Here is a 17,034-nt window from a genome sequence, read left to right on the forward strand (position 1 = left end):
TGGAAAAGTGCTGGAACAAATGATTAAACAAACTATATGACTGCAAGATAAGGAGATGACTAGCAGCCAACATAGATTTGCCAAGAACAAATCACGTCAAACCACCCTTATTTTCTTCTAAAAGGATCTGACTAGACTTGTAGACAGGAGAAAAGAAGTAGATGTCATATTCTTTAGCTTTTCTAAGGCTTCTGACTGTCTCTTATAGCATTCTCATAAGCTGGCTAGAAAACCATGGTCTAAATGATTGGGAAAGTTGGTCAGACCCTTTGTGTGGAAAGTAGTGATGGCCCAAGTGAGGTTCTACAACCCAAGAGCCTGCTCTGAGTTCAGTTCAGTTCATTGCTAGTGACCTGAATGATGGAAGAGGAAATATGTGTATTACATTTGCAGATACATGAAGCTAGGAAGGACAAGAAGCATGCTCGAGGGCAGCATTAGAATTCAAAGGGCTCTTGAGGAACTGGATAAATCGTCTAAATAAAATGGAAAGTCATAGGCTCTGCATATAGGCAGGAATAAATAAAGGATCTGAGGTGACAGCTAGTTAGGTAACAGTCTCTTAGAAGAGAATCTGAATCTTGTGTTCACAAGCTCAACAGGTGCCAACAACATTTTGCTGTCCTTCAAATGGCAAGCAAGTAGTGAGATTTATAAACAGTGAAAACATGACCCTTTAGTCCAGTTATGGGTTTCTTCTAACTGGCCAGTGAAAGCTAACCAGAGCAAAGCAATTGGTTTATTCTGTTCACTATTAATAAGATCTCAGCTGGGATATTATATCTCATTTTGGATGCTCTGCATAGAAGTCAGGCTGAATTGGAAAGAGCGCAGAAGAGCATGGTGAAAGCAACGAAAGCAACGCTAGCAGGAAGCAAGAACTAAGATGGAAAGAACTGCGGTCATTTGAGCTAGGAGAGGCAGGAGAAATGCATAAAAGCCTGTTACAGGTAGGAGGGGAATTATCTTCATTAGGAAGAAGTAACAGATTTAAGATTCACACCAGGGGAGAATTTTCTAATAGTGAGGCTGGAAAAGATTGTGAAGATGGTTGTGGAAGCCCAGCATCACTGAATATTGGCTGTAATAGGTAATAAACTACATTCTCTTCTACTCCATGATTCCTAATAAATAGATGTCTGATAATAGGTTGATGTGATAGGGTGAAAACAGACACAATAGTTAATTTTAAATAGATGGACAAGGGTTTCAGACAAGCAAAAAGGAAAACTGTTGATCGCATTTGATTTTCAGTACAAAAAATCCCCACATTTGCTATGCTTACATTCATCCATATTTATAGCCCATTTATCAGGAATAGAGTGTGCAGTACTGTTTTAACATTGCCTGGGGCAGGTCACTCTGGCTTTAATCTTCCCAGTGCCTTTACAGGCCCAGGCACTTACTGGACACACATCCCCAGTTTCTGAAGGGTTTATGGGAGCCTTTAGTCAGAAGCACAAATTAAAACAGCTTGATAGAGTTCTGTTTTGCAACTGGCTTGAATTTGAAGACCATTATATTTTTTTCCAAGTGACAATACAGTCACCTGTAGATCAAATTTAAGCCTACTGGTAACAGAATTGTGTTTTAGTTACCTTCTGTGAACAGTTTAGAAAGAGTCCAGCATGTGAACTGTATGACAAAAACTACATCTACAGTTTGTGTCATGGACATTTTATCTGCAGCTATGCATAGGATTAGAGTGTGGAAAATTAAGTAAAAACACTTTTAACTCCTGCCTTGGAGTGCTAAGCCGTGGCTTGGAATTCTTGAACTGAACCTAAAATTTGAATGGATGGTCAGGTTTTCTCCCATCTCCTATTAGAAATGCAAAGGGAGAGCATCTTGGTTATTTGCCATTGTATGATGCCTTTTCTAAACCAGCCTGTTCCCTGAATTGTTTATTAATTCTTTGTGAAGTTGATCTTTAACAGCTCACAAAATCACCTGACCACTTTCAGGGTTCATGGAAGTGAACCATATGACTCAAACACAGTGAAGTTTTGTAAATCCCTTGTTAGATCAGCTTTACCATAGTCATCTATTCCATTCTGCTGTATAAAGCTCAGGAACACCAAGGTCCTCTCAGAGCTGATGTGGCATGTCACATCGCCTTGTATAGTCAGTATTGGGGAACAAGGCTCCAAAGCTTTCCCTGGCATTAGCAAGCAAGAATTTCCCAGTCCCCACATGCACCCCTGTCCAGTTCCCTTGAGGCCATCTGACCAGTCTGGAATCCTGCTGATTGCTGACTGGTCCAGCTGTAGTACAGGAGATGCTGTGCAGACATATAGAGGGCATCTCAGAACACACCTTTTCTTGCCCACTTGCATGTGGATCCATTTCAGTTGTGCTTTGAGTGAAGCATCCTATTGCTTCTTAGATGCAGTCAGCTGGTTCTACCTATTTTCTGTTTATGATTTACTTTGTTAGTGCCTGTGACCTTTCCATGGGTGTGTACCATTCCATCCTCTGAAAACATCCTTCATCTTAACCCAGTGTTCAGAAACAATTGGAGGTTGTCATTTGTTTTCCCTTTTTCTTTCAAGCTACCTTTCCCAGTCTCCTATTTTGTTTCCACTGCCTCGACCAGTTTTCTCAATAACCTCTTCCAACGCTGTTCACTATACAGTGTTGCTCTTAGCCCCCAGAATACTCTGTGTACTTGCAGCTCATCAGATCACCTATCCACTTTGTTGGAAGGAGAGACTAGTTCTTCCAGAGATTTGTGTACACTAGAAGCATTATTAGGATGATATGTTTATTATAAGAAGACAGGGAGCTAGTCTTGCAGTCTAGTACAGAAACAGACAAAGAATTCAGAATGTCAGATGAAGGTAAAAGCTTGGAATGATTCATGGGAGCTTGAATCAAAGCAATGTTCTTACACAAGAGTTCTGGTCTTTGTACAGTAAAAAAAAAAAAAACCAACATCCTCATCATTGAATTTTTCACTGATGTTGCACTGTAGCCTGTGTGTGCTTATGGCTTCACAGCTAAAGGACATCACCAATCTAATCAAGCATAACTCAAGGTGACAGTCCCAGATTTGAATTTCCTTGAACTTTAGGAGACTTCAAACCTAGATCTAAACTTGGCAACTCTGAGTCATGTTTCTTTATGATTTCGTGGCAAGCTTGACTAGAAAGGTCACTTTTAAAACACAAATATACCTTAGGTGTAGAAAACAGTCAAAGAACAAGTGTTGGATTGCTGCCTATGTGCTGCCCAGCCCATCTGTGACCACCATGTTGACCTTTGCTTCTACAAATGCTGGCAACTGCCCAATATACTGGTTCTATATGTAAGTAGATAGCTTAGGTAGTGACCTTTGCTGAGGCTGTTATCATTTTATACTTTGCATATCTGGGCCTCAGTGTTTGCTTTCTTCTATGCCCTGGACCCTACTTTAAATGAAAAATATTTAGAACATTATTCCTTATTTATGTCTGCGGAACTGAACATGCTTTCCAGTCTGAAGGTATGTGGGTGCCAGAATCATCAATATATTTCTTGCTATATGGCAGACACAAGAAAAAGAGGAGAGAAACAATTGGCTTTCACAGGGCTGATCCTTCTGCTAAGAGTCCATTTTCCTGAAGCATTGTTCCATACCCATTTAAAAGTGTTTTTTTTAAGCATTCCTCTGAATAAAAGAAAGAGAATGATCTCATAATTAAGGCACAGAACAGGGCCTCAGAATACTAGTCTTTTTAAGTCACAGTCTCAAATATCCCATGTGATCATGGGTATTGGTGTTTCGGACTGTTAAAGAAGAAAAAGTATTTGCTTACCTCGCTTATTGTCAGCACACTCTGAAACCTCTAGATAAAAGGTGCAAGTGCAAAGTATTGTAATATTATACAAATATTGCCATTACCATTAACACCAATTTTACAAGTACTATGCACAAAAGTACTTCCGAAAGAACGTTTCTTTAATAAAGCCTGTAGAAGAAGTATTATAAAATATATTGCAACATGAAATTGAGCTGTTAAAAAATAGACTGGCTTTAAAAGTACAAACTTTATGTACCAGCTCAAACATTTATGCAAAAATCTATCAAGTGAACTCTTGCTACTGGAAGTGTAAAGAGAGAATCCTATTTGCTTGTAATAATGGCATGCATTGGAAAGGCCACTTTTCTCCTGTCTCTGATTAGGATCTGTGCTGATTCATCTATTCTTTCTGATGTGTCCATTACCAGATCAAGTACAGTACCTGACCCTAAAGGAACAGGCTTTTCCTGGAACTTATGTCACTCTATGGACTCAAGATAAACCTTTTAACTAGAGTTTCTTCCTTTGCATGGGCTGAAAGATGAATCTGTTGCATCTAACCTGTCAGGCTCCTTCTTAAAATATTTTTTCCTGTCTTGCTGATTAAGTGAGAGGATTGAGATCTTTAAAATAGCAAAATCCTATCATGTAATGTACAAAACAGCATCCGACTTCAGCAGGTAGAAGAAATCCTAAAAGGTGGAAGTTTCTCTTTCACATACCACTTATCCTCCATCTGCATTTTTTACCTTGAGGAGGGCGCTCACAGATCTGCACAGTGCCTGGAGATCTGCTCCATAGGCATCAGGTTCAAGAGCTCAGCCTTGTTGCCACCTTTTCAATCTTTCCCCCACTGAATTATGAAAAGGATAATTTTAAGAATTTCTGATTGGTATAAGTCAAAGTGGCCATGCTCCATGTTTGCTTCAGGATATACAGGCACTCATCCAGACACAATCCCAGATGTGGCAGTGGCTCCATGGAGAGCCTTACAAAGAGGACAAAACCAGATCTTGATAAACTGGAGGAACAGTCTGGAGAAAATAAGATGCAATTCAATTAGAATGAGGTCAAAGTGCCACTCTTGGGAAAACTCAGCAGCACAAATGCAAAGGGGGGAGTGACAGACTAGGCAGCTGTTCTGTGGTAAATAATCTATGCTTTGTGCAAATCAGAACTGATGGCAAATTAATGCCAGAGTGTAATACAAACAAATGCCCATGAAGGACGTTTAAACAGGAAGGTAGTACTTAAAGATGTAAGAAGTAATCCAGCTGTCCTCTGCACCAGGAAAACATCAACTGCAGGTTAATCCTGCAAATAATCTGGAGGAAAGTAGCAAGAATGGTCAGAGACCTAGGGAACACAGCACCTCAGGAAGGACTCTTGTTTTTTTGCTCTAGGAACCAGAAATCCTTGCAGAGGTGTAATAACGATCCTCAATATATAAAAACCTTCTGCAAGAGGAAGGGAATTCTCTATTTTCTGTGTCCATGGAAAATAAGAAAATAGACAATGGATTTAGACCATAGCAAGAAAGATTCAAGTCAGTCATTAGAAGAAGCCTTTTTTCAGAAGGGGCAGTGAAGCATATAAGGAGACTGTTGTGATGATATGGTGGGTTTACAAGCACTAATGGTTTTACAGAGAGATTAGATCAATGTCTGCCAGGGTGAGCACTGGGCGGTGGGTGCTGCCTGGGAGAAAGCAAGCGGACAAGGAAATTCAAGCTTTTGTCATCCTATTTCAATGATTCTTAGTTTTTAGCTCTAGTTATGACAGAGAAAAATGCCCCAGCACTCCAGAATAGATTGTATTTTGCATTAAAAGATTAAAACGCTTCTTGCAGCAGAGGAAGATGAGGAAGAACCCGAGATGCCCGTCGGCCCTCGGCCTCGCCCGATGTCTGAGCTGCACCTCAAGGAAAAGGCTGTGCCTATGCCTGATGCCAGTGCTTTTTTCATCTTCAGTCCTAACAACAGGTATTTAAGAGACTGCTTAGCTGGAACAAGGAGGCGGAAAGCAGGTACCCTTTTCAAGCTGGGCCCTAAAGATTATGTGGTACAGAGCTCCCTTCCAGCACTTTATACCAGCAACCTCTGACCGGTCTCTTCTCCAAACACCCCGGCATGAAATTCTTATGAAAGCACAATTGCAGGGAACTCCCAACAATATTCAGTGGGAGTTCATAGAACCTGCAAGGCTGATTAAAGGCACAAATCATGAAAGCTTCAGAAATAAGGGACTTGGAGGCAAGTCAGTAATTGGAATCCCCCAACATACTCAGGTCCAAATTGCAAGCAAGCCATCATGCAATCAGCCAAGCGTGATGTAGGAGCTTCCTGTTCTAGTGGCTGCTCAAAATCCACTCCCAGTAGGGACTTGATGTGTCTCTGCTCGTTCTCTACACATCAAAAACAAGTATAGAAGGAAGGGAAGGAGAAAGAGGAGAGTCCATAGCTCTGTGGGGAGGCTGACGGGAGTAATTCTTCTCTCATATTCTTCCCTTGGGCTCCTGCAATGTATCTTCACATTGCCCCGTTTGCCTTTCCCACACAGATGTGTGAGACCAGTACTGCGAGTGAAGGGCTGAGCTATGACACAGGGGATTTAATCTTTCCAGGGGTGCAGAAATGAGATCACTGCCCAGTGTTCTGTGCAGTACCATGTATCCCAACGTTTTCCTTGGGGACTTGGCCCCAAAACATGGCCCCAAAGTAAGGCAGGGCTGTAAAAGCACAGCTGAATTCAGAGCCAGTCTTTCCACAGCAGGGCTTGTGCCACCCCTCCTTGGGTATGTGCAACAGGGAGGGACTGATGGTGATTGGGACTCATGGACTCTAATGCCAGCTTTGCCACCCACCCGCTGTCACTTGTTGAAGAAGTAAATTAACCTCTGCAATCATCTGTAAAATTGCTATAATAGGGGCTTGGAGGCTTAACATCCAAAAGCAGAGCTAAATAGATTAATGAAGTGCCTCTGGAATTATGCATAGGACTGTTACGAGGTTTAACTCCTCGTATCCTGATAACATATTGAATGTGCTGTAAAGTTCTCCAGTAAGCATGCTGCTGTTTAATGGGAGACTGCTGCTTCTTTACCTGCTGGTTTCCCACTAAAAGCACCAAGCACTTTTTATACTGGGCTGAAGTTTAGCAGACAGCCTGCATGGCAGGATGTCCTTCCAGAAGCCCTTTGCACATGCCAGCCTGCCCTATATCGGTTTGGCCAGGTCTGTGCCCTGTTAGCAAGGTAGATCCCCCATAGCTCCTGCTCAGTGACACTCCAGCCCCAGCTCAGAAAGATACTGGCCACCCCAAAGCCCATTTCTGCTGCTTTCCCCCTAAGTGAATGGGGAATGGTTCTGTGAATGAAAGCAAGGGATATAATTTTAGGTTGGCAGGTTTCAGACCACATCTGAATGACAAAAGGCTCTGTCAGGAGGGAGTGACTGTTCTCCATTCAAATGCACCAAGTGTGAGTCCTGCAGGCAGCGGATCACTCCATGTGCATCACTGCATGACCTGTATGACTTGGAGAGCCACGGCTGCCCAGCACCCAGCACAGCTTCCTGGGCCCATCGTCCTCCCTGCTGCTGGGGCAGAGGGAAGGTGCTCTGCAGAACAATCCTCCAGGGCCAGTCCTGCTGGCAAAAGAGGAGGGGGGAATGTTTCCCAGGTCTTGCTGTTCTCTGATAGATAAAGTTGTGCCTCTCCTCTCTCTTGCAGGTTTCGTGTCCACTGCCATCGAATCGTTAACGATAACATTTTCACCAACCTGATCCTATTTTTCATCTTGCTCAGCAGCATCTCCCTGGCAGCTGAGGACCCCGTCCGACACCTCTCCTTTAGGAACCAAGTATGCTTCCCATCCTCCTTCCCTTGCTGTGTGGTAAACCTGTGGTACAAGCAGATCATGAGTTGAAGCCAGGAAAGGCAGAGAAGACTGCATCAGAGGCTTTGGGAGTGACTCTTTCCTGATCTGTGCTTTTTGTAGGCTGTGTGTGAAATCATTGGGTTTTGCAGGGAACATGAGTCAGTGCAGAATTTGGCCTCTTGTTCATTTCAGAAGTGTGTGTAATGGAAGGAAAGACAGGAGGCTGAAGACAAGTTATTGTTCCCTGGGATTAAGGCATTAGAAATGGGCTGGATAAACATTGATTGGTATGCAGATAATTCTAATTTAGGGGATTTGCAGGTTCCCTTTGGAACATTTGCTCTTCTGCCACATGCTTTCTTTTGAACTAAAAAGCCCAGAGCCTGATTTTCACTTTGTTCACACTGGTGTAAATCAGGAGTGACATTCTTCAGTTTGATGCAATCACTCTGGAGGAAATTGGTGTCATCAAGGTTAGAATCACACTATTTGAATGCAAGCTGCAAACCTATCATTAAATTTGAGATAATCCTCAGAAAATATGCTGTGTTCCTCTCCTTACCAGCCTGGGGGAAGGAGAAGAAGGCATTCAGCATGAATATACATTCTCACCTTCTTTTCTGACCATTCTTATTAGCCTTTTGAAACATTCAGTGCTCCCTTAACTTTGCCAGTGGTTGTTTCCATTAATCTGGGGTCATTGCAGGAACCAGAAGTGTCAGCTGTCACATGTGAGACTTCTGATTTCTGCTGTCTGCAGTGGCATTTTGGTTCCTTTATGCTGGAAAAGCTTGCTAGGCTTAAAGAGTGGGACAATTTTTTTGTTGTTGTTGTTTAATAAAACCTTAATTTAATGCTCAGTGTTCTATCTCCCTGAAATATCCTGGCCTGAGCATGCATTTAAACACATATGTGCATGCAGAGAAGGTGTTAGTGGAGGTTTATTCCTGATCTTATCTCAGAACTACTTTGCATTTTGTCCTGAAGGAGGGTGCTAAATAATGCAGTCAAACCTGTGCCACCAATGACCCACTTGTGCACAGCTGAGTGTGCCCACCATGTAGAGATAAACGTATGTCAATATGTATTAGTGCTGCAGCATGATGTCAGCTGGCATATGGGCTCCTGACATGCCACAGAAGCTGCTGCAGAATCTGCAGCAGAGGGGTTTAAATGAGAAAAAAAGTAGTCAAAGCTGGTTATCCTGAAAGAGCTGAAAGTTTGGGGCAAAGTGTTGTCTTGTGTATTTGTAGCTACTGATGTTGCATGAAAATCTGTGTTTAGTTTTTGCAGATGTAGATGTTTAAAATAGATCACACAAGGGGACACTGACAAGATGTTTTAGTTGCAGATGGGATCTGCCTTTACACTTTTGATGGTAGAACAGTAAAATTGTGTCCTGCCCTGTTGCCCACACAGAGGTCTGGGAGAAAAAGAAAGCAAGCAAGCTGAAAGTGAACTGCCTCTACCTTCCCTTTGGGACAACATAATCAGGCATTAACCTGTGCACAAGGACTTCTGCAGACTAGTTGCTGCTGTTGACACAAACTGTCCCAGAGCAGGAAGGCAGGAACAGAGAGCCCAGCAAGAGCTAGCAAAGAGGCTTGGACACTGCTTCTGTTCCAGGGCAGGCTAGTAGCTGCATCTTTCTTGTGTCACACATGGCTCAGGCAGCAAGTTTTTGGAAGTGCCTCCCCAATCTGATCAAACAGCCTTTAAAGCCCAAGCAAGTCCTAAGACCTTGCATGCTCACAATATTCTCCTGTTTGCACCCTGGCAAGGTGCTCATTCATTTTAATATATTCTAGAGTAAATTCATATTTAGATAATAATTAATATGCCTGCTGACAAACAGCCTGCACAGGTGGAGCAGTGATCATTTTCATTAAGCATGATTTCATCTGTAAGGGACATCTTTACTAGCTGCAGCTTTGGGGCTAGTTTCACCAGTATGCTCTAGCTGCTTTGCAGTGCTCTAGTGTTATAAAGCAGCTGCAGGTACAGCTTAATCATCCACTTTAATCAAGTTTATGGCTGCTTTATGTTGGTGAAGTCATGCAGAGCAGCCTGAGAGTACCCATGAATCTGGCCCATTGACTGTAAAATTATTCCATTGATATAATAACCAAATGTCAAGACCTACAAGGCAGCAATGCAAGGGGACGTTTCCAGTTATAACATGTCTAAATTAATACAGGATGCAATTGAGATCTGGCCATCCTTAAAATGGCCTATTTTTATTGTCTAAGTTGCAAAAATCTACAAGGCCCAAGACAGCCTTGAAGAAGTGAGAACAAATCGGGGTCAAAAATTGAGCAGTGACCTGAAGAACTTTAAGTTACATGGTAGCAGTGATACGGCCCCCCCACGTGACATTCAGTGTCTGCAAACTAGTTCAGATTCAGATTGTGCTTAAATAGTGCAATCTAAAGTAACCTTGTAGTTTGCAGTAGCTACCCCACTGCCCACGGCATACCAAGCTGTAGGGATCTAGCCATCTGCAAATCTGAGTTGTGGTGTGGGCACTGAGATACAGTAAACAGCTGTGGGATGAGAGGGCAGCTTACTGCTGTATGTTTATTGGTGTTTTAGCAGTAAAGGTTTAAATTTCACAAATTATTAGTTTTCTACAGCTTCAATATATTGGCCTTCTGGTTTAGAACTTTGTTATGGTGAAACAAAAGTAATTCAAGGGCACAATACTTTTGATTTTGACCCTTTGTAGTGTAGATAAGACTAAAATGTCTTGGAATATTGGAATACATTGGAAACAGAGTTTTATTCTGGTCCCATTAGTCAATGAGAAAGTTCCTATTTGCTTTTGTGGGATGTCATTCGATCAGCAGGAGAAGACATTTCTGTCCTTGATGCTGTTAACTTTGAAAATCACTTTACACTTCCAGACTTTCTGTTGCCTTCTGTGACACTCTAGGGCTACTTTTTGTGGTCTGCTATGCATGCCACCAATATCCCCATCACCAGGTCTTAAGTTCATGGGAATGATGAGTGTTTCAGCTTGCCTGTTATCCAGGATGCCAATAGAAAGATGCAAAATCTAAGTTAGGCGCCTTTAGCACACAACCAAATTATGGTTGCAATACAAGACCTGGGATTCTGTTCAATTGGCAGAGCCTTTGTTATTCATCCTAATCCAGGGCAAATCAGGACAGAGAAAAAAAAATAGCCAGAGCATGAATTTGCAGTTTGCTTTTCTTCCTTTGCAAGAGGCACAAGAACAAGCCTGAATGGAAGTTAATAAGAAGGAATCTTATGTTTTCCACTGAGAGACCAGGCATCCTTGTATTCTCACTTTGGAAGTCTGTTTGGGAAAACCCTTGAATCATCTGTTCTTTATCAGATATATAGATATATAGATATATATTTTTTAAAAAAAAAAAAAGGAAGAAAGAAAATAATACTGCAACCAAAAAGTTATTTTGCCTCTAGAGCCCTCGTGGGATTGTAACTTGGAAAAGCTATCATGTAATGTGCTTCTTGTCCTCTGTGCCAGGACCTTCACTGTGTTCAACAGGACGTTGTTACAAAACCATGTCCTCTATAGTCTTCCTTGTTCCCTTGTTAAAAGGCATATGTATTTGATTTTGAACTTTGATTTCCCATTCAAGTGATCAGTCACTGATCTACCCTCCCCAATCCTATTCCCTTTTGTTTTTACAGATTCTCTTTTATTTTGATATAGTTTTTACTGTCATTTTCACCATTGAAATTGCTCTGAAGGTAAAGTGCCCATCTTCTCTACCATTACTTGTTCACAACCTTACTAGTTTTCTGCCACTATCTGTTGCTAACACACACGCCTGTTTGTTCCTGGGTCACGCTCAGTACCACTAACCCAATTGTGCTTATTTTTCAGATCCTAGGCAATGCAGACTATGTCTTCACTAGTATCTTTACATTAGAAATTATTCTTAAGGTAACCAATCTGAGCAATACACTTGTTTTCTTCTTTCTTCTTTCTTTCTTTTCTTTCTTTCTCTCTTTCCCTCTTTCATTCTCTCCTTCTTTCTTTCTTCCTTTCTCTCACTCTCTTTTTTTTAACCCCATTATTATCTCTACACAAAGGTTTGTTTATCTTTTGATTTTAACAGTTTTATAGTTGCTTAAAAAGTCTTTTGTGAAATTTTGATTTTCCAACTTGTAATTCAGGCCCTGTATCAAAACAGTGCTTTTTAGGGGAATCACAATGGAAGGATGATCCTGTTGGGAAAAGTAAAATGGGACTAAGAAAAAGTCCATCACTCCATAAATTTCTCCCTCTACCCTGGCCAGTCTTTCCAAAACAGGTTTTGTTTGCTGTGCAAGGAACCCTGAGCACATAAACCTCTTCTTACACATGCTACAACCCAAACAGAAGGTGTCTGTTCTGCACAAGTCATGAGGCCGGGCCAGAAGGCAGCTGATGACTTCTGTGAGGTTACAGGGTGCACAGTCAAGTAAGAGACAGGGAGCACAGTGCCAAAGCTCACTTTTTAGGTGTGGAGAGGTAACCAAGAGTACGAATCACTGAAACACCAAGGGCTGTAGCTGTGAATGAAAACTGCTGCATCGCCTGTTTGAAACTTGGCTTCCCATTTCCCAGGAACATGCTCTATACCAAGGGAAATGTGCAGGAGAATGGTTTAGCTTGAAAGAAAGTAAAAATAGGCTGCCTTGTTCTTAACTCTAATTTTCCCAAATTGGTAGGCTAATAATTTAAATAACAGTAATTGAGCAAAGTGCTGGCTTTCTAAATGCTAGGTTCACTTGGCAGCTTGTTTTTTTTTCTCAGCAAGCTAGTTCTAAGTGCTGGCAGGCAGTACCTTAGAGTTGCTCAAATCTTGCAGCTCAAGACCCTAATAACAGTATCCATACTAAAGGCTGGCAAGCAGGGTGGCCTCTGCATATTTTTGTAGAGGAATGTGCTTTTTGATATAACTTAAAACTCACCAGAGCTGTCATGTTCTCCAAAGAGATGTACATATTCTTGTGTGCAGTGTGCATCTGTTTACACAATAGATCTGAACATGCACATACCAAATGGCTGACCAAAAAGGCCTGTCACAAAAGGAAAACATCTCAACAGCAACATTTAAAAACAAAACCATGGTTCAAGGCACCTGTCTGAACATACAATTACTAATTCTGCTCCCACTGAAGCAAATGGTAACACTCCTAATGACTTCAGTGGAAGCAGAACTTAACCCAGCCTGTTGGTGTGTTGCTCTGTTTTCATCAGGGGAGTGTACCGCATAGTAACTGAGCCTTCCCAATGTCCTCCTGTTAACTTCCGTGGATTTATTTCGACACTCCTGGATATTCTCTGGGTTAAAGTGGGAGAGGAGTGCAAAAACTACAGATGTTTAAGAAATTCTTCGCTTCTTATCCTGTCAGTTCCTGCATCACAAGTTGCTTAGTTTCTCAGTGTGTGTTTCTCTGCTGCCTTGCATTAAGCACAATGTTTTGCACAACAGCAAGGTTAGTTTAAATGGTAAGAAACAGAAGAATAAATAGCCATAGGATGTTCAAGGCTGTAGAGAAACAAGCTTCATCTGCCCTCATGTTGCTGATGACACCTGCAAGCCTCACACTGCCGTGGTGGAGCCTGGTGAATGTTACCAAGGTGACCACCAGATTTTTTTTAATTGGCATCCTAAAAGCTTGTTTAATGCCCTAGATGGGAGGCAGACATAGATTATACACTCTTTGAGAGTCTCTTTTGAGATAACAAAATCTCTCAACAGGCTTGAGAGATCTATAGTTTATATAGAACTTAAACTCAACAGACCTTCCCCTCCTGATTTCAATGGTGTCTCCTTTCTTTCAAGATTGCCATACAAAATCTAACCAGTAAAGGGCATCTTTACCACCTTTGTTATGGCAAAAAACCCTCCCTGCTTCCCCAACTGAATGTGTCTATAAGTATAAATTCTAAGCCAAGACCAGAGTTTATACTTCCTCCCCTTCTAAGTTCTGTCTGATGGATTGATAGTCAGTTCCCTGATGTCATGGATGTTTGGTGAAAAAAATAATCTGATATACCATGTGCTCTTCCGCCCTCCTCTGAATAAAGTTGTCACATGTAGGTATGACTGGAAATCACTAGCAGATATGCCATCCTGAGCTATTAGTGGGAGCCACAAAACTCCAGTTTGAACTTCTAGTTCACACTTCTCAGCTGGGAGGCTGGCTAGAGCTCATCATTGAGGAACAGTCTCATGGTGTCCTTCACATTACTTTAGACATCTAACTTAGATGAGATTCAGAGGACCAGATTTAGAAGCCTGTGTTCCTAACCCAGGTAATGGAGGGAAATAGCAGTTGTGGGGATGGGCTTTCTTCAAAGCAGCTACATTAGATTGCTCGCCAGGTCTAAGGTAGGTGGTACAGATTCCCCCATCACCTCCTCTTCCTTAGCCATGCCAGACTCATTTAGTCATATTCTGTAACTGAGCTCAGTTTAAATTTCAGATTCTGAGCTCAGAAGTGTTCAGGTCTGACAATTGTGTTTGAGACCCATTCCTGATTACACTGTCACTTAACCCAATTCTGGAGCTGTGACATCCTCCTCAAAGCTAGCAGGTATTCAGTACCCCTCCATACCCAGATGAGGCAGAAAGTCTCTTGTAAAATATGTAAAGTTTCTCCTTTCCTCTGCTGGGTGATGTTCATAATGGTTACCTCCATGAAGAAACCACTCTGTCTTGAGATAATCCTACCCTGGGCTTTCTAAGGAAAACCAAGGGTAAAATGCAACTGCATCTAGAATAAAAATAGAGGAAGATGGGTAGGGATAGGAAAAGGGATACAGGATTGAGCTGAGCAGAATAGGCAAATTTAAAAGAGAAGGAATTTCTCCTGTTGCTTCGGTTCAGCTCTGAAGAACCAGATCCCTGAGGGATCCTGTTTTTTTATTCACGGGCAGAAAAGAACTCAATTGTCTGCTCCAGCTGGTCTAAGCATTGAAAAACATTACTTATTTAATTTTATATTTTTTATTTCATTTAGCTAAAGAGACTTTTAATAATCAAAGCTACATACTCACAAGTGTCCTCTGCCACTGAAGAAAAAGGGAAAAGCATACAATTGTAAAGAGTAGTTTCTGTGAACAGTTGTTCTGCTGCTTTGCTGATTCTAAATGTTATGTACTCAAAGTGCATATTTTCCTCACTGAACCTAGTATTGGCTTTCCCTAGTTAGGTCTTTCATAGCTATCTTACTGTCTTCTTCACTTTCTTTTCTTTCAATGGGGACTCAACTTCTCCTTTGGGGTCTGGGGGTAAATTGTCTGCTATGTTAGAAATACTGCCCCTCCCCAGTTATATACACAATCAGATGCACAACCAGATGGGTTTGGCTTCTGAACAGATGCTAATGGCAAAGTGTGTTTGTGTGTTCATGTGCCTTCCTGCAGATGACTGCGTATGGGGCTTTCCTCCATAAGGGCTCTTTCTGCAGAAACTATTTCAACATCTTAGACCTGCTGGTGGTCAGCGTTTCTCTCATCTCCTTTGGGATCCAGTGAGTGAGCTATTTTTCAACTGGCTTTTTACTTTGGGATCATAGGGCTGGGTTGGGATACCTCAGGCTCATTGTCTTATCTGTGTAAGATTTTTCTCATGAGCCTGGAGGTATTTTTCTCAAATGATTCAAGACCATTAAAATTCACCCTCTAGAAGGGAGGTAATAATTGGTAAGTGCTATACTAGTGACCTGGAGGGGGGACCTTACAGAAAAAACAAATGAGAACAAGAAACTGGGTCCATTGGGATTGATGACATTTAGCTTTGTTCCAAGATCTCTGATTCACTGTATCAGTTCAAGACACTTGAGTGACTTCCTGTTCCCTCCTAGAGCTGTCATAAACTCTTTGGAAAATGGGGTGATAATGTTTTGCTACTTCCTAAGATATTGTGGGTCTAGGTCAATGGAAGACCGTCAAGCCCTTGTAAAGACCTGTGTGAGAATCCATAGAGTACTGGTGACAGTGACAGCTGATCCTGCTTTTGTCGTGCCACTTTGTGTTGGCTGATCTGTTAATTTGCTTAATAAGCTTATAGATTTACTTGATTATATGGAACTGTATGTGTAGAATAGGGAGTTTTCTAAGCAGTATCACATCTCATAAGAAATCAGCTCCCAATCTTTACCATTACAGATTAGCAGCTCCTGTACATTATGTTCCAGAGCTAAGCAAGCAGCAGGATTTGTCAGGTCCATTGGGCTTTCAGTCAGAGTCTTAAGAATGGCACAGTGCTCATTTTGACATACTGTTTCTTTCTTACAGACCTACCTAGACTCAATACATTAGCAAAAAGCCTGTTCCCAAAATCAGTAGGAGGGCCTGATGTCATACAGCATGGAGAAGATTCTCAGTCATAGTTTTAGTCTTGGAAGATGCAGAGAGCTCTGTTGTAGCAGATAGTTTGTTCAGTACTTAAAATTAAGTACATAAGTCATCCTAATCAATTCAGTGGGAGTTTCCTCATCCTTAAATTTATGTACACACTTAATTAATTTGTGGGATTAGAAGCCAAACACACTGCAGGATCAAACTCCAGGTGGACAGTATACCTTTAATGCTGGAGTCATCTGGAGTTTCCATTCTTCTATGAATATTTCAGTGGAGTGCTTCTTTGAGCCTTATCTGAAAATGTCTTGTGATGACTACATCTTGGCATGATTTCCATATCATAGATAACTACAGAGTATTTGGCAGTTTGCCTTGCTTAAAAAATACCCTGCCCATGTTCCATTCCCTTCATTAATACAGGAGAGATGGTGAAAGCTAGGAGAATATATACTGAGCCTGTCCAGACCAGGAAGCAAAACCTATAAAGATAACATCAGAGAGTAGTTTCCTTACCCCTGAAGTGCCATAGCAGAGTTGACTAACTATCCTAAGCAGTCTAAGGCTCTAAGCAGTCTAAGGCATGTCAGATTTCAGACAGGAAAGGGTGGGTGAAATCCATCTGCCCTTGTGGCACACTCCCTATATTGCTGTATCTCTCAAATGTTCTAGTACTTTCTTCCAGGTCCAGTGCCATCAATGTGGTGAAGATCCTGCGTGTTCTGCGAGTCCTTAGACCTCTGAGGGCCATCAACAGAGCCAAAGGACTAAAGGTTAGAAGAGTCCCAATGCATTCTGTAAACTAAATTCAAGTTATTTTAGGCTACAAGGACTTTTGTAATGCTTCAAGTAGTGTTTCAGCAGAATCACCAAATAGTTGAGGTTGAAAGGTCCCTTCCTCTGGAGGTTGTCTTGTCCAACAACCCTGCTCGAACAGGACCACAAGAGCAGGTTTCCCAGGGCCATGCCCAGATGGCTTTTGAATATTTCCAAGGGTGACACCACAATCTCTCTGGGCAACCTGTTCC

General features: G+C 41.7%; 1 protein-coding gene across 15 annotated transcripts in view; it reads left to right on the forward strand.

Annotated features, from left to right (window-relative positions):
* Positions 1–17,034, forward strand: part of CACNA1C (calcium voltage-gated channel subunit alpha1 C) — a 441,719-nt gene that overhangs the window by 346,021 nt on the left and 78,664 nt on the right. For 8 of the 15 annotated variants that reach the window (XM_037387927.1, XM_037387941.1, XM_037387929.1 and 5 more), the window contains 5 exons: positions 5,632–5,764; positions 7,512–7,641; positions 11,534–11,593; positions 15,071–15,177; positions 16,692–16,779. In XM_037387927.1, coding sequence (XP_037243824.1) covers positions 5,632–5,764; positions 7,512–7,641; positions 11,534–11,593; positions 15,071–15,177; positions 16,692–16,779 — 518 coding nt within the window. Of the gene's footprint in view, positions 1–5,631; positions 5,765–7,511; positions 7,642–11,337; positions 11,398–11,533; positions 11,594–15,070; positions 15,178–16,691; positions 16,780–17,034 lie in introns of all 15 variants that reach the window. The other 7 variants (XM_037387928.1, XM_037387931.1, XM_037387930.1 and 4 more) reach the window with 2 other exon arrangements.

The sequence above is a fragment of the Falco rusticolus genome, chromosome 5 (assembly GCF_015220075.1).
Source record: "Falco rusticolus isolate bFalRus1 chromosome 5, bFalRus1.pri, whole genome shotgun sequence".
NCBI classification, from domain to species: Eukaryota; Metazoa; Chordata; class Aves; order Falconiformes; family Falconidae; genus Falco; species Falco rusticolus.